Raw genomic sequence first — 25358 nt, 5'->3', positions numbered from 1 at the left:
AGTAGAATAAGGTGTGTTTGTGTTGGACTTCAACAGACACAGGAATGGAATGGCTGTCATACATGCAGATATGCTGATTTCAGAAGAAACTGCAGCGGCCTCTGTTTTTTCCACAGTTGTATATGGGGTGCAGTCCACCAGGTGAGCCACTAGGGTGCCACATCAGTTGGTAAAATGAAGAATATGCAGTCCATTTGAAAGTATGTTCTAGAAATCTAAAATGAAGTTATTTATGAATACAAGAAATGTCAAAACTGAACTCTCAAAATGCAACAACAGAACAGATCCTGGTTCTTAAACAATAGTTGTCTGCCTTGACCAGCTGGGGTTAAAGATAGAGGGTAGAGGGTTAAAGGAAGAGAAAGAGAGAGAGAAAGAGAGAGAGAGAGAGAGAGAGAGAGAGAGAGAGAGAGAGAGAGGGAGAGAGAGAAGAGAGAGAGAGGAGAGAGGAGAGAGAGAGAGAGGAGAGAGAGTAATTTGGGGAAGGGGGACACATATGGATGCACAGCAAACTGAACTAGAACTGTTAAAAACTTAAACAGCTGTGCTAGTTTAATTACCAATAATTAGAACACATGTCCATAACTGTTAATACTACTGCAGTAAATACAAGTATTAACATTGGATATACCACTACTGCAACTGTTAGTACCAAGTCACTATATAACAAACACTATCACACCATATGGATAAATGAGTGATGACAGTGAAGGTAGATGAAAAGCAGGACCACAGCAGCAGGTCCAGAGAAGATCCAGGAAAAAACCTGTGAGGACATAAAGCACAGAGACTGCAGGGAAGAAGTCAGGTCAGTAACATATATTTGCTGGGACGTGAATAGAGAAGAAGAAGAGGAGAGAGGGGGTCAGAGAAGAGGAGATAGTTCCTGATGTTTAAAGGGGTTATAATGAACTAGACTCTCGACAGCAAGGGGAAGCAACGTACAAAAACACATTTAGCACTAACAAATAAATGCTGTATCCATATCAGTCAGTCAGTTATGTGTGGGGCTCATTGTTTACACACATCTATAAAATGGTATCATCAAGTTTTTATCTTCAAATTAAAACTTCTGAGACTGTGTTTTGTAAATTTTCATGTCCTGTTTTTAGTCAGAAAACAGCCACGGTAAAACCACAAATCACCTCAGTTTTCTTATTGTGTGTTTAAATTGAACAATTTGGTTTGTGTTGTTAAATTTCTGAACTAAATCTGTTTTTGTCCAACAAGGTCAGAACTGTCACTGTTTAGTCTGAACTGTGGATCAACAAACATTGAAGTCAGTGAAGATAAAAACATCACATAACTTTATACCTTCATAAGCCTCAGAATCAAACTCATCTGTGTAGACGAAACATTTCTATTTCAACATCAAACTCCATTGTTTTCATTTAGAGCTGTGTCCAGTGGAGAAACTAACAACAGTGTGTCTAGCTTTTATCACTTTCTCACTTTATTGACTCTGAAAGTTGTTATTCAGCAGAGCTTATCCATCTCATCACTTTCTGACGCTTTGGTCAAAGGCTCCATGACATTTTCCGTGATCATCATTTGACTCACTCACCTCAAAATGACTCACTACTTCCTCTTTTGGTCACATACATTTGCCCAGACTATGGGTATGAATTATTCAATGCATATCTCTGCAATACTATACACTTGCATCTTTGGCTTAACTTCAGACAGCTTAATTCTAAATACAATGATAAATGTGGGTCATTTTTGATCATTTGAAAGTAGAAATACTACATGTCACTCTGATTTAGAAATGGACTGAAATTAAAATTTGTTTACAGTTTCTCAAAAGTGGGTGAATGGGCTACAGTGGTGCAGTGGATAGCACTCGTGCCTCACAGCAAGAAGGTCCTGGGTTCTGACTGCGTGGGTTCTCTCCAGGTACCCCCTTCCTCCCACCATTCAAAGACATGCACTGATAGGTTAATCAGTTAATCTAAATTGCCCATAGGTGTGAATGTGAGAGTGACTGTTTGTCTCTATATGTCAGCCCTGCGATGAACTGGTGACATGTCCAGGGTGTACTCCACCTTTTGCCCATAAGTAGCTGGGAGAGAATCCAGCAACCCCCATGATCCTAGTGAGGATGAAACAAGTTCAGATAATGAAGGAATAAAGTGGATTTCATTCATATTTTGTGTAAATAGATGTAATCAAGAAAGAACTAATCTATGTTAAGGGTCTGTCTGTTTTGGTGAAAAACATAATCCATTACATTGTATGTTTTAGATTCAAAAGTCTATCTGAGCTCAAGTAAAGATGTACAAACAAGTCCTCGATATGAGGAGGACAACTTATTTTCTGAGCATAAACAAAATATGCCATTCATGTCAGTCAGACTGAAGGCTTTCTTTTTCATACAGTGTATTTGTTCCTTTTCAGTTTATTACTTTCTGTCTGCCAGAGGGATTATGGAAAAACTGCACCAGTTTTGATGAAAATTGAACTGGCAGGACATGGACCAATGACAAGTGCATTACATTTTGGAGCAAATGCAAAGGGTTGAGACTAGAATTGTTTTTTCTCATTAAAATTGGAGCACTTTGTACAAACTTTGTGTTTGTAGTTTAATAATGTTGTCAGATGAGAAGCAGAGCGGACACTGGCCTTGGTGGAGGACTATGTCTCTAAGTGCCCAATTGGTTCACTCATATTTCTGTTCAAATATGAGACATAAATAAAGTATAAGATGACAGTGTCCATCTGTAAAGTTTAAAGACACTCTGGATGGTAACAGAACTTAATTTTCACTAGAGGTCACCATTTCCACTAACACTGTATGAGCATTATCAAACTGAACCTGTTTCAACTACAAGCATGTGCTTCAAATGACTCAGGCTGAACTCATTTACATAGTTTATGTAATGCAAATTAATTTTCTTGGCTTTAGTTGGGTTGATGCTCATTGCATTCTGGAATATGCAGTGTAAAAGAGGACAGGAGGATTCTGCTGAAAGGCGCAGTTCTCTCAACAGGACACATCTCGAAGGAAGAAGTGGCTTTGTTCTCCACCTTTTAATAGTTGCCCGGGCTGGCATGGGGGAGGGGCTGCGTCTGCATTGTACAGTCTCTTTGTGGAGGAATGCTGCTCCACAGATCAAATTGTTTGGGTTTCTTGGTGAATTTAAATCAAAGAATACAAAGGGATCAAATAACATAAGTGGAGATAATTCATGATGCCATGGGGTATATTTGAGCATATGGCTGCAAGAGATGTGGACTCAAGTTAAAAGTTTCACATGCCACTGAAACACCAGACAAACTTGTTTAACAGCTTTTTGTTTTTGGGTGTGATGTGACACTTTACTCTGCTGCTGGCTCACAGACTTGTTGGATGAGATCTGCCACACCAAAGAAATTAAATATCTATGAGGCAGCCTCTTTATGCCTGTCAGTGTTTGAACAACACATTTTTATGTCCTAAAGGTGTAGGTCAGTAATAATGTCCCCACCCCAATGTCCACCAACTGGAGGTGCTGGTAGGTGTTCTGAAGCAATATCAGTATAAATAACAGTTTGTGCTCTGAAGTTTGACTCTGTCCACACAGGCCGTGTCAGCATCGGGACTTTCTACCCCCCAAAACACATGACCAGCAGTCATGGGTTTGTTATGGCCCACTGTCCCATCACATGCACAGATTTAATTAAGGACACAATATATGACTCAGTGAACTACCAAAATGAATAAATATAATTTTGAGAATGTGATAGGTTATAGAAGGAACCTCTGCCCTAAAGCATTTGAGCAATCACATGATTTAAAACATGATCAGAAGGTCACACCTTAGTTATCTAGAAAATGTCAAAGGCTGAAAACAGAAACTGTATAATTATAGTGTATTCTAAACACAGGTAATGTTCTCAAATAAAGGCTCATGTCATATGTTGCAAGACAATCTTTTCATTTAAACCTTATTTCTTATTCAGTGTTAATGTAACCTAAATTCTGTTGAATATATTGTGTAAATTTCAGTCCATTGATAGTGAGGTCTACACTGTGGTAGAGATTACTCGGTTTTAATCTCTTTTTTTAGCCTTTCAACATCACAACAGATCCAGATGTTTAATCCCTGCCAGAGAAAACTGTGGGTATGAGTCAAAAGAAATGACCATTCATTTTAATACATGGCATATGTAACTCATGTGGTGAGCACTGATGCATTTACTTTTCTGATTTTATTGATAGAATATTTTTGTGTTTAGTGTATTAAAAGCATTCCTTTCTTATCCACATTATCAGATGTTAACTGTGCTTATAAAATACATGTTCCTTAACATAGAAACATTTAGTTATTTATTAACGTTTAGTAGCCTATGTTTAAATTCTTAGCGTTCTGATTAAGCAGCATCCCCCTTCAATTATATTTCAATTTCCTGGTTTGCTGCACAAATCTCTCCAAATACGTATTTCATTTTTATTTACATAGCTGACTTTTTTTCCGTCACTCAGAGGCTTAGTCTCAGCAGGCTATTTCTTTTCTTTCTTTCTTTCTTTCTTTTTTTTTTTTTTAAATTGAAATGTTTATTCAGAACAGTCATACAAAATATTATATATGACATCAACCACACAACACCACGTTCTCTTTTTTAGGGGGGGGGGGGGGTACAGTAAAAAATGACATCAACAAGCCCGTGCATCCAGCCAACCACACCTTCAGGAAACAAGACAAAAAAAAAAAAAAAAAAGGGTGCATAAATACATTTATATGTATACACACATTAATCATAATGTAAAGAGAAAAAAAAGAGCCTAATAGTGTTCATGTACATTTAGTATTAGGAAAATCCAACTGTGGGCTATTTCTTTTAAATCACAGTCCATTATTTTATATTAGTCAAATTTGACGTGTGAAAATGACTTTCCTCTTATGTGTCCCAGAAAAGTACGCTTTCTGCTATAAATGAAGTTCTGGCTGGTTGGACTCACTGTATAGTATTGTTCAACCTACCTTGAAACGGCTTTGACAGCTAATTATGAGCTCCTATTTTTTTTTGGTTCCGCCCTTTTGGAATTTAGCCAATCCCAATGGTGTATGGGTGGACAGAGACGCTTCCCAGCCAATTACAACGCTTCCTCTCCGCATAGGGGCATAACAAACCGCAGACACAATTAGAGCGATCGTTACAGTGCAGCATATTGGCCGGGGAGTTACAGCGCGAATAATTGGTGTTAAACATCAGGTCAAATTAGAAAATTACGATTTTATCCTGTTTTAATTGTATAGATTTCTTTTCGCTGCTGCGCGGGGAAGCAGCCGGAGCTTTGCGGGCGCTCCGTGTTTTCAAAGCCCGAAATAGTCGCTGTCAGGAGGACTAGTGTTTTGTTGATGTCATCCGCGGCAGCAGTGCACTAGCGACCTTCAATTTCTAGGGAAGACTGGGATAAACAAAGACTGGAGTTTGGTTGTGTTTTTTATTCTCTGCTTGGTTTTCACTGCAGCCGCTTTTCCGCAATAAGAATGGGACTTTTGTTGCCCTGTGTCGTGCTGTTATCTCTTTCCACTTTGACAGCCGGGTTGGATTTTCAGCAGGATCCCCAGCCTTTCGGACAGTCGGTTTTGTGCGGAATTCAAACACATTGGGAAAAGCTGCGAATATCGTTAAGAGATCCCTGCCTGCATGGCTGGCGGCATCACCAAAGCACAAGATAAAACGAAGAAACGTCGACAAGGCCGATTCCTGCGAGTCTCTTCAAGGATTTGAGACCAAGTTAAACGCCAACACCCACAGTGTAAGTTACCTGCTGAGGTCCTGTTACACTTGACACGTCTGACAATGAAATGAGGCAGAGGAAGATGCTGCGCAGGTGCAAACCAGGTGCACGAGCAGGCCTAATCAGCTAGTCCCTGTCCTCAGACACCTAGCTACAGATGGACTGTTTTCCACTGAGCCCTGGCCTGCTGCACACACTAACAGTAAGATGGAGGGGATTTTTAGTATTCAGCTGCTTAGAAACCAAAGCACACAAATTACACACATTACCATCTGCAGAATTATAATGTAGCTTTTTCCCACTAACTCAGATGATCAGCAGAAGGCAAGGCAAGTTTATTTGATAGTACATTTCAGCAGCAAGGCAATTCAAGGTGCTTCACACAGGACACTGAAATACAACGACAGGGAAAAAGAAACACATTTAAAACATTATAAAAGAAACATTATAAAAGAAACATGTAAAAGGTGATTAAAAACAGCAAGTAAGGAAACAACACATAAAATCCCAAAAATAAATACATAAATAAATAAAAATAAATAAAAAACACACGTATTAAAGTAAGAGTTGCAGTGCAGAGTTTCAAAAGAGAATATAAAATTTAAAAAGTCAAAAGCCTTTTAGTCAGCGGCAGCAGTGAACAGGTGAGTCTTTAACCTTGACTTAAAAGAACTCAGACTCTCAGCAGACCTGATATTTTCTGGTAGCTTGTTCCAGATATACGGAGCAGAGAACTGAACGCTGATTCTCCATGTTTAGTTCTGACTTTGGGAACACAGAGCAGACCTGCACCAGATGACCTGAGTGGTCTGGATGGTTCATACCTTTAACTAGACTAGACCTTCAGCTAGAAGGTCTCTGATGGATTTTGGGCCTAAACCATTCAGTATGCTAGCAAGAGAATTTTAATGTCTATTCTCTGAGAGACAGGGAGCCAGTGTAGAGACCTCAGAACTGGACTGATGTGGCATCATGCCTTTCTGTTACCACACACTTAACACTTTTCCTTCCATTCTTACTGCAGTAAATGTCTGTGCCTCCACACAACTGAAGAACACAAGTGTCTACATCAGGGGTGTCAAACTCATTTTAGTTCAGGGGCCACATTCAGCTAAATTTGATCAGCAGTGGGCCGAACCAGTAAAATAATAACATAATAATATATAAATAATGTCAACTCCAAACTTTTCTCTATGTTTTAGAGCAAAAAAAGTAAATTTACATTATGAGAAGGTTTACATCTACAAACTATCCTTTCAAAAGATGTGAATAACATGAACAAACTGAAAAAATAAGTGTAATTTGAACAATATTCTGCCTCAGTTTATCATTTACACATGTACGTTATAACTTATAGATCACAGTGGATCTACAAATACACAAAACATTGAGTAACAGGCAGAATATTGTTAAAAAATTGTACTTCCCTTAAGACTTTTCAAGTTATTCACATTTTTTGTTAAATTAAACTTTGCTTTAGTGTATGTACATGAAAATATTTATATTTACAAAGAGAAAAATTTGGAGTTGTCATTATTTACATGTTATTATGATCGTATTTTACTTGTTCCGCCCACTTGAGATTGAATTGGTCTAAATGTGGAACCTGAAATGAAAGGATTGTCAATATCTTCAGTGTAATTTTTGCATTTCTCAAATTCATCCCAAGGGCTGGACTGGACCCTTTGACGGGCCGGATTTGGCCCCCAGGCTGCATGTTTGACACCTGTGGTCTACATAATATTTGTCTCCATTTAACGCTTGCATGCGATCCATTCAAGTCCCACCAAACCAATTTTTATCCCTGACATGTTCTACTCTGACCTACATCTTATCTTTTTCTGATGGATGCAGGCTCTACTTCCCTGAGAGGGAATCGGCTTGAGTAGTTACAGTAAATCAGCCCAGACAAATCCATGTGACCGACTGTGTGGTAGTTATTTGTGATTAAATGTTGTTTTTGTTGTGGAGGTGGAACAAAACAGTACATAGCAGGAGCAGCACGCTGTATGTAAAGTATTTTGTTTTTCACTTACAAAGACGGGGTTAAATTTTTACTATGGATATCACACTTTTGGCACCAAATCCAGTCTGAAAGGGAGAGCACTCACATTAATGCAGGGATTAAAACATCTAGGAGTCTCTGTAATGCTGACCTTAAAACAACAGGTAAAAGAAACAGGAAACAGACGTCAGCACAATCCTATGTTGCTCATTTGCTTGGCTTCCCATGCCATGTGATTGAATTTGCATTGAGGTCTCTGTATGCTTAACCTCAATAACTTAGAGTCAAGAGAATTCCTAGAGGCTGAAACTCGTCATTCCTCTTGAGGTTTCTGTGGCTTGTCCCACAATAGAGGAGCTGCTTACAGCACAGGCCCCTATAAACAGCCTGATACCGTCGATAACTTCAATTTAATTTGTAGTACCTTTCCTTTAAAAACAACTTTTGACAGACGAAGCTAAACAGGAAATTCCACCCACAACAAGAAAACCCATCATTGCAACAATGCAAGGCTGAACAAAGCCAATACGGAGTTAAAGGAGTACTTAAAAAAAAAAAATCAAAACAAAAGAAGCGAAGGTAGAGAAAACAAAGAGTAACATTTATAAGAAAAGAGCAAGGAAAAGGAATCAGGCAGCAGGACTTTCTGTGATATTAAAAAAATATATACTATTTATACATCAAACAGTGCTGTAGAAACACAAATTGATCTAATCTTATTACTGTCACAGTGAAAATTAGATTCTTGACCTCAGTATTAAAGCAATGTTCTTCAACCAGTCAGTGCTCAGAGCAGTTGGCTTGTGCTTGCTGAAACGTATGTCAGTTCTGATAAGTGGTGCTTCACTTTTTCACTTTGTCAGCTCTACTTGAAGACATGGTGAGCGGAAACATTCTGCCAAAGGAAAATACACAGTGTGCAGGCAAACTCCCCAAATAGGCTTTGAATGCAGTTTCTAATTGCATGGTCAGTTCATCTGTGTCTATCAACTGGGCTGAAAGAACTGCTTACACAAACTCCCCAGCTTTGTTTATAACAATATTAATTAGTTTTAACTTTTAAAACATTTTTATAAATGGATGTGATGAAATGAAAGGAAAAATACGATTGATGAAACACAGTGAACCAGTTTGTCTCAGGATGTAATATATGTGAATCCTACTTCTTTATAAATTAAAAGTCAGTGTTTCCTCATCTTTTTCAGTATATCTTCAATGACTTGAGTGGTTCAGTGTCGCTGGCCTGGGTTGGAGATGGAACAGGGGTGAGTGTTCAACTGTTTTATATGTGAACTCATTACAGGTCTCATGAATGTGACATGAACTGGACAAATGTGGCTGGATAGGATGACAGCAGTGAGTCTCATGGATTATATAATGGGCCTTCAATCTGCACATTAATAAATGCTCTGTTACTTCAGGCTGAACTCTTTTTCTTTGCAGGTCATCCTGGCTTTGACGACCTTTCAGGTGCCCTTCTTCATGATCCGGCTGGGACAGTCCAAACTCTACCGAAGGTAAGTCTCACATCATGATTCAACCAAAAAAACACAAAAATAGAGCATGTTTTGTGTTTGTATTTGCCTTTAATTTGGCTTCACCGTGTGTCTTATCAGCGAGAACTACGGGAAGTCTTTCCAGGATGTGACTGACCTCATCAACAACCTTCATCAGATCAGAATTCGGCATTGCTATCGGCCCCGAGAACTCTGGGAAAGTGAGTACTGTCCAGATAAAGACTGCAGGGAAATGCAGTGCCTACTGTAACTGTAACGACACGTCTTGGAAGGGTCCATTGGTACAACTCTTGGCCTCTGGTTTGTAGGTGATCCTGACATGTGACATCTCTGGAAGTCTTGGGTCTCGCATCTTCGTCTCAGATGACTTTGGAAAGAGTTTCACCCACCAAGACCTGCCCTTCACCCCGCTGATGCAGATCTCCTACAACCCTGAGGACTCCAATGCGCTCATGGTCATCAGTAACAATGTGAGTACCCATCACTCAGCATGGATATTTACCACAGTGATGTTTTTCAGTGTGAGATGCCCTTTTCACAGCTTGTTGTAAAGTACTTGAGCAAAGGCCACATCCTATTACTCCCTCATTTCAGAAAAAACACTGCTGGCCAGTCATTCATTTGTTTACACAGCATACATTTATTAACCTGGCTGTTGTGTGAAGGGGGCTCTTATCTGCTCAAACCTGTGTAAACAGGGTCATTTCGATTTATGGAATTTGTTTCTGAATGTATACAAGTTAGAAGACCTGTGAAAAAACAGTGAGCTACATACCTAAGAGGTAGACATTGTTTATCATCATTTTTGTGTTTTAAAATTTTATGAACCATCCAGAAATCTTGTCTCATGATCCACTGGAGCCACACTTGGCATGATCCCTCCCCTATCACACTATGATGTTATTAACACTACAGCACATTATCAGCAGTATTTCATTGACATGTGGTTAGAGCATGACCTCTCTGATACGGACTGAGAGGAATGGGGTGGTTTCTTGGTTAGGTCAGTGTTCTATAGTTCAGAACTGGTTTCTGGCTTTAGTGATTCAAACATGTCTGATGGCTTCATGTCAGTTTATTTATTAGACATATGTGTTTTAGACAGAGGTTGCACATTTCCCACAGTTGTATGTGGTTTCAGTACGTTGAGCAGGCAAACCCACAGTGTTTCAGAGCGAAAAATACTGCTTATTTTTCACACTTTTTATAACTAATTCTGTATACTTGGTGATTTCTTCTTTTTTTTTTCTGTTCTAATTTGCTGGTTATTAGCACGTGTTCAACAGTGTAACTAACTCAGAAACACATTTATCACTGACCTACACAGTCTTTCATTGTTTTTTTTTTTTATCTTTTCTTCCAGAATGAACTATGGCTGTCTCAAGATTTTGGCAGCAACTGGAAAAAGATCCATGACATGGTGTGTGGTCAAATGGTAAGAGACAAGCCAAATGTGTTAAGATAGTAGCATCAAATGTTCAGTGTACAAACAGCAGTGTCACTCAGTGACTTAAAGTTTCTGTTTGTCAAGGAAATATTTTTTCAGAGGAATTAAGGAGGAGTGGAAGAACTATAGCCTCATTGGTCAGCCAAGGATTTGAAGCCGAGACACACTATCCTAAAGTGACGTCTCCTTTTTCTTTAGTTTAAGTTGCTCCAACAAGCTCCTATTACAGTCCTTAGTTGACCTTTTGTTAACATTAGTTAGAGAAAAATGTGTTTGCATTGCTCCTCCCAACCCAAAAGCTGTACGTTTGCAAATAGGCAAATAAAACACATTGCAGCAGGTGACTGTTTAACTGAGTCGAAGCCAAGCCCTCGCAGCAGTCCTGTTGTTATGGAGGCACTTCCTTGAACACACTCCTGAATACGTTTGGCAGCTCTCATTTCACTTTGAATACACTGTTTTCGAGGTCATTGTACCTCAAAGAGCTGAATGTACAAAGCAGTTTTTTCCTGCAATGTAACCTTTCATTTCATCCCACAAGACATTGATTTGAACAGGCTGCAGGGAAATGGGTCATTTTTTGTTTTTAATCTCAGGCAGGAGATTTCTGAAGTCAAAATACAGCGCTCACAGTGAAGTGCATATTTAGGAAGGACATGACTGTGTGCTGGTTACTGATGTTTTTTGATAAGCCCTGTCATGCCATTCTTAGTTAAAACAAACAACATCTATAAAAGCTAGACTGTACGAAATGCATTAGAAACTATCCCTCTCATAATCACAATTAAGGAGTCTCTCATATCTTTATATATCCTTGATGCATGTTGCTGCTTATCTGAAATTCTTGACGGTTTCTTTTTAGGGGAAGGAAAAGTACCATCTTCTTTACAGCCAATCTCAATGGTTCCTGCAGTGAGTAATGCCTCCTTAAATTAAATTAAAGAAATGTGTTCATTTTAACCACAAATATTGAAACTATGATCATACTGTAAGTAACCCTCATTAATCAGTTAGATTTTTTTGTCATTCTTTAAGAACCCAGTAGATTAATTTGATTTGGTTATTTCTACATTTGTGTCTTTTTACAACAATTTAATCTTAAATTCTCATCTATCCCAGGTGACCGTGGAGTTCTTGAGCTGAGGAGGACAACAGACTACGGGAAGACTATTAAGACTGTCGCCACTAAGATCTACTCCTTCGGCCTGGGAGGACGCTTCCTCTTTGCCTCAGTAATGACAGGCAAGGTCAGTGCTGATCTAAAGATACAGAAATACGATCAGGCATCCAGTGGCAAAATATTGACTTACCAATGTGTGTGTAAAAAAAAAAAAAAAGACAAGGAAAGTCAATATTTGATTGTCATATTTGTTTTGTTTTAAAGGATGGTGTTGGAAAAGGTGCTTCTGAATTGTAATAAGTTAACATTTTCTAGTCAGTGTCCATAAAGAAAAGGAACAAGTTGTAATTTACTACATGCAAAATTTAGAAGCAATATGATCAGATATCTGGTTTATGCACCTGTTTAATATCTGGTTATACTGAGTAAAATTATCTGTGAAAATGTAGTTTAATAGTTAAATGTCAGCTCTGTGCCTCGTGTAGCTCATGAACTGGACATTATTTTCATGGGTATCTAAATTAGTTACTTTACTAAGAGTTTCACTATTTTATACCACTTTTTAATTTTTTTTCTTTTTTTTCACATATGGTGTAGTGGTTAGCACTTGGGCCAACAGCAAAAATGTTCTAGATTTTGGGTTCAATTCTCAGTTGGTCTGGGGCCTTTCCAGATTGTACGTTTTCCTCCTACCAATAAACAGGTTAGTTCTCCTGTCGGTGCCCCTGACCACGGTGCTGCTGATCTGGAGTCAGCCTTCAATGGCAGCTCACTGCTCCTAATATGGGCTATGTGCTAATGCTAATGCTAAGTAGTGTGTGTTGTTTTAGAATGCTTAAAATGAACAGAAAGAATTTCTCTGCTGTGAGTTTGATTAACCCTTGATTTAAAACTGTTATTCTTAAGCTGTCCTTCTGATCAACCCAGGGAACGCTGAGGATGATCCATGTTTCAGTCGACTCTGGGGACTCGTGGAATATGGCTCAGCTACCGGCTGTTGGTCACGAACAGTTTTACTCCATCCTGGCAGCAAACAATGACATGGTCTTCATGCACGTCGATGAGCCAGGAGGTACAATCAGCATCATCACACTTCTATTAATGACCATTATAACCAAATTATACTCATCTGAATGTTAATGAATCCATTTTGTGTCCACAGATACAGGGTTTGGTACTGTTTATGTATCAGACGACCGTGGAACAGTGTATTCCAAGTCCCTGGAGCGGCACCTCTACACCACCACAGGAGGTGACACAGACTTCACCAACGTCACCTCCATGCGAGGAGTTTTCATTACCAGCATCCTGGCTGAAGGTAGCTCATTTTAAGGACATGTGCTGCACTTTATCATTTGTCAGAAGCATTTACTGCTCTAAGGAAATTCCTCTCAGAAATTAAAGTAGTTTTGATTTTTTTATTGCACCTGAAAGACCAACAACAACTTTACTCATGTTCCCTCTGAAGCAGACACATTTAACTTCTCCATTACTCATAGTACTGGGGGGAGGGTGTTAGGTTAATATTTAATTAGCTAGTCAGTGTTAGATGTGCTGTCTGTCTGGATCAGATGGCTGACACTCCAGAAGAAATAGTTCGCATCACCCCAAAGTCTTAACCCTTGCATGCCTGCACAGCACTTGCATGGTAAACACACAGGAGGAAGCACAGTCACACACTGTGAGCTCAGTAGCAACAACTGAATTAACTTAAGTCACAGGCGACTGGGTAAACATGTTAAACATCAGAGGTCACAGCTAACTGTAGTCATGATTTGTTCCAGTCAGGTCAAATGAAAAAACTAGACAGCTGCACATTAATGTTACCAAGTCAAATCCAACAAAATGTAAGTCTCAAGCACTTAGTGCAATTCTCTGTGTCATTTATGCTGTTGTTGTGTTGTGTCTCTTTTCTTGTATTTTCAGATAGTTCTGTGCAGTCTGTGGTGTCATTTGACCAGGGAGGGGAATGGGTTCCTCTGCAGAAACCTGCCAACAGCAAGTGTGACGCTACTGCCAAAGACCCCGATAAGGTAAAAAGAGGAAACTGGTGTGTCTGGAAAAGGAGCCAGCAGAGAAACTTGATCAACCTTAAACAGAAGCACTTAATTTGTAAATAAACTAATCAGACCATTAGAAGAGTTAAGACGGGACTAATCAGGACTAGCAGTAAGGTTAAAAAACATGTAAGAAGGATGTGATTTGAAACAGATGATGCCAACATGTGATTATAGTCTTTATTTAGAGCAAAAGCAGCATCCAGACCAGACAAAACATTAAATATGTTGTATTCATGCTGTCTGAATTGAAAAACAGATAAGTTACACTTACAGTTACAGTATTTCAAGGTGCTTGCACAGGTCGTGAAAGTCTTAAAAAGTATGGAACTTTGATATGCTGTTTTCCAGACCTTGAAAAGTCGGGAATTTTGTGTGAAAGTCTAAATAAAGTATGGAAAAAAGTTTCTCTCATAGTAGAATTTACAGTATGCTCAAAGGCACATAATCATGTTAGATAAGAAATGCAAGAGGAAAACATAAAAAACTTGATATGATTTGGCTAACTGGTTGGTACTAGAATGATTCTAGTGAAATGTGTTTGTGTGCACTTCATCATGCACTTCTGTTATTTTCATATGTTTGGAAAACGTTTTTGTCAGTAAAACATAATTTACTTAGAATTATTCATTCATTTATTCATACTTTTATTAAAATGAACTTTTGTACTATACACAACAGGTAGAATCTCAACCAAAAAAGTAAGCATGCAAGTATAAAAGTATGTAAAGTCAAGGTCTTGGGGGGAAAAATAGCAGTTTTGAAAAAAGTGGAATTTTTATTTGGATAAAAAGCAAGCACCCTGTATTAGGTAGTTATACAGCCATTCATCTATGACGGATTTTGATCAAATTACTTTCTGTCAAAAAGGTCAAACATAGACTGTTGTGACAGTGTGTGTTCCCCTTTTGTAGTGACTATAAACAGATTATCAGATGATGGTTGTGTTTGTGTCTACAGTGTAATCTGCACATCCACGGAGCCTACAGTATCACCACTAGGCTCAACGTGCCCATGCTGCCGCTGTCCGAACCAAACGCTGTGGGTCTGATCTTAGCTCATGGTAATCCTCACATCAGAGCTTTTATACCAAACCTTTTAACAACTATTTACACAGGGTCTTATGTGAATGGGATCTTCCTCCTCCTTATGATAGTTTGTGTGTGTCTCCTGTGTTCCAGGGAGTGTGGGTGACTCTATTTCAGTGATGAAGCCTGATGTCTATGTGTCTGATGACGGAGGGTACACCTGGATAAAAGCCCTCAAAGGACCCCATCACTATGCTATTCTGGACTCTGGAGGCCTGCTGGTGGCTGTGGAGCACAGTCCGACTCAACCGATCAATGAGATCAAGTAAGAACATTTATTATATACAGGGTGCCCACGGCGTCTTAAAAAGTCTTAAAAGTCTTGAATTTAAGAATCTCCATTTAATACCTTAAAAAAGTCTTTTAAAGGTATTAAATTTGATATGGTAGGTCTTAAGCTACGTTGTGATTAACCTGTTTACTGTATTATGTTTAAATGTCTGCTAAATGTCCAAGCTGGAAAGAAAGTAACATTAGTCGACTCAGTTCCACCTGATCCAACCCAACAATTTATATTGAAATTAGGAACCAGTTATTGCTAACTTTACAGCCCTCTCTGAGAAATGACTCAGAACGGTGGGAATCAAGGCATTGGAGTAAATAAATACATTTTCCTAAATTGTAGGAGTCACACATTTTTGTCAATATGGCTGTGAAATGGGCATTAAATTCTGTTCTAAATAGTCTTAAAAAGTCTTAAATTTCACTTGTAGAAATCTTTAGGAACTCCATATAAAAAGTGAGTTTTTGTCATCTGATTTTATTTTTCTGTGCCTTTTGGATTAAATTCAGCATAATTGCATTGCCAACACACAGACCTCCATAACTCACTAAAACAACACGGGATACTTTATATTCAGAGACACATGTTTCAAAGTTGGCCTGGTTGAAGAAGAATAACCTGCTACACTGTTACAACCGTCTGTACTTGTAGCCTTTTGGTTGTGCTCATATGTTTACTTTCTTGGCTTCCTAACAGATTTTCTACTGATGAAGGACAGTGTTGGCATGTGCACAAATTTGCCACAGAGGCCATCTACTTTACTGGACTGGCCTCAGAACCGGGAGCTCGCTCCATGAATGTCAGTATCTGGGGCTACAAAGACTCGATGCTCAGCCAGTACTGGATCTCCATCACCATCGACTTCAGGGAGCTCCTGACCAGAGACTGTGAGTCACATGACCAGGCAGATTTTAATACTCGGCTCATTTTGGTTGATTTATTTGCGATTGCATTATGTAAACATATTTCTGTATTTCTGATCTTTGCAGGCCAGGATGCGGACTACGTGCAGTGGTTGGCCCACTCCAATGACATCAGCGACCCCAAAGATGGCTGCATACTTGGCTACAAAGAGAAGTTCCTGCGTCTTAGAAAGGACGCCGTCTGCTGGAACGGACGGGATTACGAGGTCAACACCCAGCCAACCCCCTGTGTCTGTACCCTGGACGACTTCCTGTGGTAAGAATCAAAACATCATTGTCGTCATATAACATCTATGTGTTGAACTTCACCTTGTTGCAGTGATGGACAGTTGTCACCCAGAGCCATGTCACTGGACGTATTAATGGAAAACTAGCCTAGTGGTTATAGAGCAGGGGTGTAGTTCAGGGGCCACATTCAGCCCAGTTTGATCTTGAGCAGGCTGGACAAGTGAAATAACAGCATAATAACCTATAAATAAATACTATGAATTTTCTTTTGTTTTTTGTGCAAAAAAAAGTGCAATTTTAACAATAATATGTCTCAGCTTCTCGTTGACATGTGCATTACAACTTACAGATCACAGTTTATCTACAAAGACACAAAACAGTTAGTAACAGGCAGAATATTGTTAAAATTGCCCTAATTTTTCTTAAGAAATTTCAGATACTTCATGGTTGTTTAGATTATTTACATTTTTGTGGAAGGTTAGTTTATAAATGTCTCATTCTCATTGTGTAATTTTAGTTTTCTCACACTGCAATATTTTAGAGTTGACATTATTCATAGGTTTTTATGCCGTTATTTTTCTTGTCCGATCCACTTCAGCTCATATTGATCTGTATGTGGAATCTGAACTAAAATGATTTTACACCACTGATTGTTATTATCTTAGTGTAATTTTTTTATTTTATAGATTCATCCCACAGGCCGGTTTGGTCCACAGGCCTCATGTTTGACATCCCTCTTATAAAGTATAGTTTGCAGAATAATACATTAAATATTTAAGAGTCATTATGGTTCTGTCACGACCTGGTTCAGAGGAAGGACAAAAATAGGAGTAGACCACACAAGACTCTTAAACATGTAACCCAAATGTATATAAGAAACTGAAATTAGCATCAGTTAATCAATTAATCTGTAGTGAGTGTATTGTGTAAGATGTAGACTAGTTAATGGTGGATGTGCTGACCTTATAAAAACAGCAGGATGACTCACATTTCCACATAATTTTCCAACATTTGATTTTGACTAGCTCTAATTTAATGCCCCCCTTCATCTCTTTGGGTTTAATGACACCAGCTGTTTATCTGGAGGCACTTCACTTCTAACGGTGTAATGTAATGTGTCGAAGCTCTCTGTACAAGAAGGGAATTGAAACATTGCCAACAGTGTTGAGTTACTCTTTAAGTAAAGGTAACATGTTGCTGATTAAGATGTGATTAACCTCGAAATCTCCAGAGGGCACAACAAATGGCTAGAGCTGTAAACAGAAACAGAAAAGTGACAAACAGTCCACATCACTCATAAAAGACAAAATGACTTAAAGGAGTGATATTTAGGTTTTTTTTTAAATGGAATTATGCATAAACTGTAAATGCTACAGTCACGGAAAAATTATTAGACCATCAAAAGTCATAAAAAACAATGGTTATGCAATCAAGTACCTACTACTGTGTGTATCATGTGACTAAAACAGACAGAAAAGAGTTTTTGTCAGTACAATGCCATAGCTGTTGATGTAAGAACTTAAGTGATTATGGTTTTTAGATATCATCTCTGAAATTAAACTCTCATGAGCTATTTTTGTTGGTATCATTATATTTGTCCAAACAAATGTACCTTTAGTTGTACCAGGCATTAAAATGAACAAGGAGTTGAAGAAAACAAGGGTGGTCTAATAATTTTTTCTGTGACTGTATGCTTGGGTCTGAATTCTTCATTAATTCAACTCCAGGTCCATCTTCAATCCTATTTCTGAGTAATGACACCAGAAAGGATGTTTTGAGTGCTGGCTCTTTAAATGCAAATGAGCCACTTCATGCCCCACCCCCTCCAGGTTGTTGTCCCATTCAGCCACTTGTGTTCATTAATACAACCAACAACTGAACATTTTAGTTAATCGGCTCAAAGTTTGGACGTATTTTCAATGTGGACTACAACTGCTGCTGATGATAAACAATTATGTCGTACTCGGAGAAATGTTTCATCAGAAGTCTTGACCTTATAAGTGCAAATGTCATGACGTAGCTAGTTATAGACGCATTAAAATGGGTTTTACAAATCCACTCGATTTTTGCCAAAATGAATATAAAGATAGCTTTGCAGCACCTGGAGGGTTCAAATTCAAACTTTTTTGAACTATTAGGGTCCCCAAATACACAAATAAATGTACCAAAGACTAATAAAAGTGGGTTTAGCAAAATATGACCCATTTAATACACTGACACAAAAAGTATGTTGAGCCACAAATATGTCTATAACATCAAATGTAGTGAATGTAGTTTGTTGTTTCTGCCTTTTCACCACTATCCTCTCATATCTCCTTCCAGTGACTTTGGATACTACCGTGAGGAGAACAGTTCAGTGTGTGTGGAGCAGCCAGACCTCAAAGGAAAAGTGCTGGAGTTCTGTCTGCACGGCAAAGAGGAGCAGCTGCAGACCAGTGGGTAAGACGCCGACGACAACCTTTAAATCTAGAAAATACTCACTTGTACTGCAACATTCCATCGGTGTGGACATGAAGGAGATATCAGTACATGTAGTTGTCTCGTTATCTGAAACACTTTGTCTTCATTACTCTTAAAATTGTTCAGTCATTGTTTTGTTTAAATAGACACACTTTTTCTGTGTTTATGACTTGCAGTTGGTGCTAATATTCAATATATTTATTAGAATAAGGAGTAAAAATGAGGATTTACCATAATTCTATTGAATAATTTAGAATTTGCGTTAAGGAGAGCATTAAATACATTTTGATCTAGTGTCTCTTCTACTTGTGGTCAAAAAAGAAAGTTGTAGTAGGATAAGAATGAGGAAGGGGTAAGAATGAGGAAGTAGTTGTTGTGGAGTTTGAGGAATGAAGAATGAATGAAAGTAAATGTTCTTTTTCAGTAAGGAAGACTTTACACTGACGAGGAAGCAAAAAAAAAACTTGTCCTTAAGATTCTCCTCATTCATACCATCTTAAAGCAAACACAAAAAATTATTCAATAGATTACCCACCAGTTTACACATTTTAATGAGTTTGAGCCATTTTGAATAATAAATTTCAGATTTCTGATTCCAGCTTCTTAAATTTGAATATTGTCCATTTCGTTTGCTGCTGTATGTCAGTAAACTGATAATGTCAGAAACCTTTTGGACATCACCTTGGGCTTCAGGGAAACACTGATTAACATTCTGACCTAATTTTATAGATTAAACAACTATTTGATTAAAATAAAAAAAAAAAAAAGAACAATAAAAATAACCACGTTTCAGCCCTATTTGTGTCCAAAAACTAGGGCTGCACGATATTGGCAAAACTTGCGATATGGGTGTACAGCATTGCGATAATGATAATATTGCGATATTTCTCGTTCACTGAAAGAAATACCAATTTCATCTACTAAGTAAAATGTTCCTTAACAATGTTAAAATGAGCCAATTGTTTGTATGCTGACTCAATTATTTATTTTGTTAAGGCAAAATACTGTACTACTGCAATCAGTTACACAGTTCTGTCCAAGAACCTGGTGATGCTGCTACCATAGGCCTTCAGACACAAACATAGTCAAATATTTTGTCATTTTATTCACATATAACAATGTGTAAATGACATGGATGTATTTCATAATAACAAAAGTGCTTGAGTACTGCCATGTAAGAGCTTTAACAAAACACTATTCCATTGCTTGCCTGGTTTGGTAAATACAACATATGAAAATAAAATCTTTAAATATAATTGTTCAGGCCTTGACCAAAGTTGCTGCTCTAAAACTATTCACATCTTTTCAACAATATTAACATGTAAACTTGCATTCAACCAGCATCAGTAGCATTACTTCAGTATTTTTGCCAGAAAAACTAGTATGTTAGAGTGATAAAGAAAACCACTGTGGTACCCCACGGTGTAAAACAGAGTTAATGAAAAAAATGTAACTAAATGATTGTACGTCTTTGCAATATGAATATGGCACACTCCATTACTTCAATATTTTTTGATGTATTGTGCAGCCCTACCAAAAATTGAACTTACGTTTCTTGTAGTAGTGTTGTAGTGGTATTTCTGGTGTTTATGAAATCATCTGATGTGGTTCACAGCTACAGGAAAATCCCCGGAGATAAATGCGAGGGCGGAGAGACACCTCAGCGTAAAGAGATCGACCTCAGTGTGCGATGTGTGAGCGACCTGGTGGAGCCCGTGGTGAGTACAGACCAGTACTCCTGGAAAACACTATTAGTATTAGATTTATTCTGCATGTTTAGGTGAAGGCTCACACAGACGCTGTCCTTGCCGTCTCTTTCTCAGGTTGGTGAACACTCCAACTCGATGCCTGTTGCGATAATGGTCATCATCATCGTGATGCTGCTGAGCGCTGCAGCGGGAGTCGTCTTCATCAAGAAATATGTCTGTGGGGGCAGGTTAGTGGATCTTTGTACTCACTTCTATCTACATAATCCTGTCATCTAACCCTAACAAACACAGAGGGCACTGACACACCTATCTTGATCCAGGTTTTTGGCCTTTTCAGTTTGGTTTAGATCATATTTGTAGCTGTGCTTTGGTCCAAGCAAGAGAAACATTCATGTTTTGAAGGACACAGGTGTCTGACAAACTAACAGTTGTGAGGAGCCAGGAAAAGAAAACTTATGGTCATCATTAAGCATTAAAATCAGTATTAACAACATGAGCCTTGGTTTGGACTGTGAAAGGGGAAAGGGCCCGTAGTGACTAAGATTGTATTTTTCTTTTAATTACTTCTATTTCAGATCAAATCCAATGACATTTTATTTGTCACATACAGTTGTACAAGGCTGATATAGTTTCTCAACTTCAATGACTGTGCATTACCCGAAGAAGCTGAATGTTCAGTGTAACGGCTAAACATTGGTATTGGTTCATAAGATGTGATCTCACCAATGACGGTGGCAGATATTTATCAGTTGTGTTATAACATATTTTTCATAAGTTTGCATGGTTGAATTTGTGACAAAGACAGTGTGAATGTAATGAAAGGACTTTAACAGTTAAGTTTGCCTGTTTAAGTGAGGAATTCTTTTGTTTCCACGGGACAAATACCAACAAAAGCCCAATAACTAAACAGATAACAACATCAGTATCAGCTTTCAGCCAAACTGTATCAGTATCAGCCCATGCTTCCCTACAGAGAAATACACCCACTATTAAATAACACAGGTGCTGCAATAATCTGATCAAGCAGGATGTTTGAGGACGTTATCCATGTTTGCGTGCAGAGACACTGGTCAGTATGTTTCACCTGGTAAACAGTGGTATGTTCAATGTCCCCTCAGGTTTTTGGTTCACCGATACTCTGTGCTGCAGCAGCACGTTGAAGACAACGGCGTGGATGGAATAGATGATACTGGAGACCAACCACACTCAAAACGGCAAGATAGAGTTTCACGATGACTCAGACGAGGTACATGTTTTTCTTACTTGTAAACAGTGTGACACGCTGATTCTAGGTTTTACGTGTCTTCACTGAAGTGACAGCAGGAACTCACATTTTGAAGCGTTTTAATGTCGTGTAGAAATTCAGACCAAATAATAACACAGTGCTAAACAGGGATTACGCTGATTTATTGACAAGTGTATGATGGAGTATTTTGACAATAGCTTCAGAATATAGAAACTTAATCTGGCTTTTATTTTTGCCCTGGGAAAATTAGATAATTAGATCCTGAAAAAGTTTAATAATCTGAAATCTTCAAATAATTTTAACAGGTTTTACAAATATTATTATACTATATATACTATATCTTCCTGAGACCCAGGAAAGTAAATGCTTTGGCATTTTTACATTAAATAATCAGCTTGATTTGAAATGGTACAATGCAAGTTTTTTCAGATACATTTTTTTTTTTATTTTTTTATGGAATGATGGAGTGGACAGTTTTTTGTTTTTTGTTTTAAACTTATGAAACTCTTGTCCCCTCCAGAGGCCAAAATTGCATGGCTGGGTCTCAGGAGGATCTATATTACTACACACTCCAGTTATAAGAACGTTTTATTTATATGTCTTGCCTGGTTAAATAAAGGTTAAAGAATAGAATAAAAATACAATTGTTGGGATGTAGCTTTTGGTTGAAGCCTGTTGAAAATGACAACACTGAAGGCTGCCACACCTTGTAAAAGCAAACACCCAAAATAAGAACATGAGATTTAACAGGATCTACTGTCAAAAAGGCCTTTAGTGATTATGGGACAATTAATAAAGACTGTCTTTGTCTTTCATTCTACCTTTTTCACCATCATCCAAAATTACAGCCAGACAAAATAAAACCTAAAACTAATAATGGGAAACTATCAAACCTGTTTTTCCAGGTGTGTGTTCATCCACATAGGTGTGTTTGTGTTTGCCCTGCGCTCTCCTCGTGTTGGTTTTGGCTTCACTGGTATTTTGTTTTCTTTTCTTTCCGCAGGACCTCCTCGAATAGCAGGCGCAACCTGTCGCACCGCCGAGCAACAGGTTTTCCAGTCCACGCCGTGGGCAGCCGCTGTCTGTCACTCTTTTGTCTTCAGCTACTTCTTCCTTTCACCTTCTAGTACGAACCGTGGCCTCAGCTACGAGACAAAGAGTCACCGCTGTCGTCTCTGAGGTGAAGTGACTGTATGGAGGCTCCCTGGTTCTAAAGCTGCAGTGGAGGACGAGTCTAATCTAGAATATGAAGGAGGTCTTGTAGTGTTTCGCTTCGATTACTGATTCTTTTGATTGAGGTTGAATCTGTGAGTTATTATTCTAGGGAACCAAGAACTAATGCAGTGACCTGAACTGCTGTCAGAGCCAATGTTAATGGATTTTCTGTTCGAATCCACCATGTTCACGTTCAGGGTTCCACTTCTGTCCTGGAAATACTCGCTTCTCTGGAACACTCCTGTCTGTTTTCTCATGCACTTGTACATAAACCTGTTTTTTTGCCATTTTTCCATGTGGTAATCTCTGTCTGTGTTCAAAGATGGCTGAAGGTTGCTGGTTAATAACCCCCCCCCCCCCCCAACCCTTTTGGCGTCTTATTTCTACATTAAATTAAGTATTTTTGAATCCCCTTAAGGCCAATGTAAATTTCTGCCTCCTCTGTGCTTGAGGGGACACTTTGTGAAATACACTGTTGTCTTTGTTGGAATGAAAACCTGCACACTTTTGTTGCAGAGGTTTAAAATCCACAGTTGAAGTAATAAGACTCAAGTGGAGATTTCCATTTGCAGCATTTTGATAGCAATAACATGTTCAGATTCAGTATATTGTCCATGTTTAACACTTTCATTGATGAGTGGACCAGTTGAGAGGGTTGAGTTAGAGGTTTTTTTTGGTTCTAAATCAATATCCGGACATGGAACTGCCCAAAGCACAAGCTCCTTTGTGTGAATGAGTTTGTTGTTGAACAGTTTCCTCCATGTGACGTGATAAAGCTGTAATAATCACTGTAGTCATGTCATTCAATGGCATTAACAAAATCATGTTTTTAATTAATTGAATTTTTCTACTAACACATTTTCAGCTTTATTTAAAAAACGACTTTCCACATAGTTTCAAAGACAGGTAACTATAGTTGATAGCTACGCATAGATATTTTTTACAACGGATCCAGATGACTAAGCGAATCAGAGTAATTGGCACAGAAACAATGTGGAAAAACCAGTTTAAATATGTAAATACGTCGGACTGTAACCTATAGAGAGTGAACAGACGTCGGTGTGAGCTGCAACACTGTGTGAGACTTGTTTTCATCTGTTTTTGACTAGAATTCTGTAAAATAACAGGGTCTGCTGTTGTTTTCTTTTTCACACCGATACTGTCATTTTGAAAGAAAACTGGCTTAGCTTTTCTATCAACAAATTAGTCTTTACAGGGTTTTTTTTCCCATTTGTTGCACATTCATTTGCACATCTTGTGTTGTCGCTTTCCTGCAGGGTTTATTTATTGTGATGAAGAAGTTCAGAGTGCAGTAAACGTGCTAGAGTTTGGTTATACAAGTGCCTGCTGTGAGGGTTTGATGTGAGGGCCTTTTAATATATGGGCCAGGGTCTATTTACTAATATTTATTTATCAACCGAAGTGTAATCAGTTTCATCCATTCTGTTAATACACCAGTCTCTTGCACTTGTTGTATGTGATTAAGGAAATGAAATATCGGTTTCATACAGACTTCCACTGAACTGCATGTTGATTTTTAATATTTACAGTGACAGCTTTGATAAGGAAATAAGCTCCAATAACCTGGTAATGCTCTTTTATTACATCTCAGTAAATATACTTTAACTGTGATACATTGATGAAGAATCAGCTGGATTTAAAATAAGTGACTACAGGGTTATATGTAGCTGCTACACACTGGAAGAGTTTTATTTAATGACGGTTCTTGCATTGCATTTAATGACTTGCATTACGTGAGGGTACCACATTTTTCTTACAGTTTGAGATGCTGTGTAAATTAATAAGTCGTGATGGTTCTGTAAATATACAAGGTTACATCTTTGTATCTGCTTTGTTTCTCTCTTCTGTATATTTGAGGCAGTTTTCTTTGAGGTTATAAATAAATTCATATGTTCCTGTATTTGTCTCACCTGCGTCTTGTAACAATAACACTAACAATGTAAAATATGAGCTGGAAATCTAATCCCTGAGCAAAAACACACACAGAATTGTAAAGTAGCAGATAAGTTACAAATGGCCTCTGTCTGGTTTCAGTCTTTGACCACAGTGCAGTCAGTGTTGAAAAGCTTTGTCATATTGAAGGAAGTGTTGCTGTGCGAATTGGTTGTTTTTTCCTGCTCGACACAGTGTTAGTCAGAAGATCTTCAACTTTTAGTGACCTCTAGAGGCAGAACGTCTCCAGAAAAGCTCAGTGTTACAGCTTCTGAACCATTGCTCTTTAATGTAGCCACAGCAGTGTAAATCTATTTATGTTGTTTATTATAATGTTTGCATACATCTAATGTGTTATAAGGAAGGGTTTGACAATAAA

The 25358-nt window shown here is 38.3% G+C and overlaps 1 protein-coding gene across 1 annotated transcript; it reads left to right on the top strand.

The window, feature by feature from the left end:
• Positions 1-5113: 5113 nt before the first annotated feature.
• LOC115422471 (sortilin-like) lies at positions 5114-22995 on the top strand. Its single transcript, XM_030138824.1, is given in 24 exon segments — positions 5114-5568; positions 5571-5746; positions 8939-8998; positions 9177-9250; positions 9350-9397; positions 9399-9450; positions 9559-9720; positions 10614-10677; positions 10733-10742; positions 11560-11609; positions 11817-11944; positions 12745-12889; positions 12980-13135; positions 13744-13850; positions 14835-14937; positions 15056-15227; positions 15942-16132; positions 16235-16424; positions 18719-18835; positions 20472-20574; positions 20680-20792; positions 21684-21752; positions 21754-21811; positions 22939-22995. Coding segments are annotated over 24 exon segments (2499 nt in total). The 5' UTR covers positions 5114-5474.
• The last annotated feature ends 2363 nt before the right edge of the window (positions 22996-25358 follow it).

This window comes from Sphaeramia orbicularis, chromosome 7 (assembly GCF_902148855.1).
Source record: "Sphaeramia orbicularis chromosome 7, fSphaOr1.1, whole genome shotgun sequence".
Taxonomy (NCBI): domain Eukaryota; kingdom Metazoa; phylum Chordata; class Actinopteri; order Kurtiformes; family Apogonidae; genus Sphaeramia; species Sphaeramia orbicularis.
The sequence above is the reverse complement of the archived record's forward strand: the minus strand, read 5'-3'. Positions and strand labels throughout refer to the sequence as shown.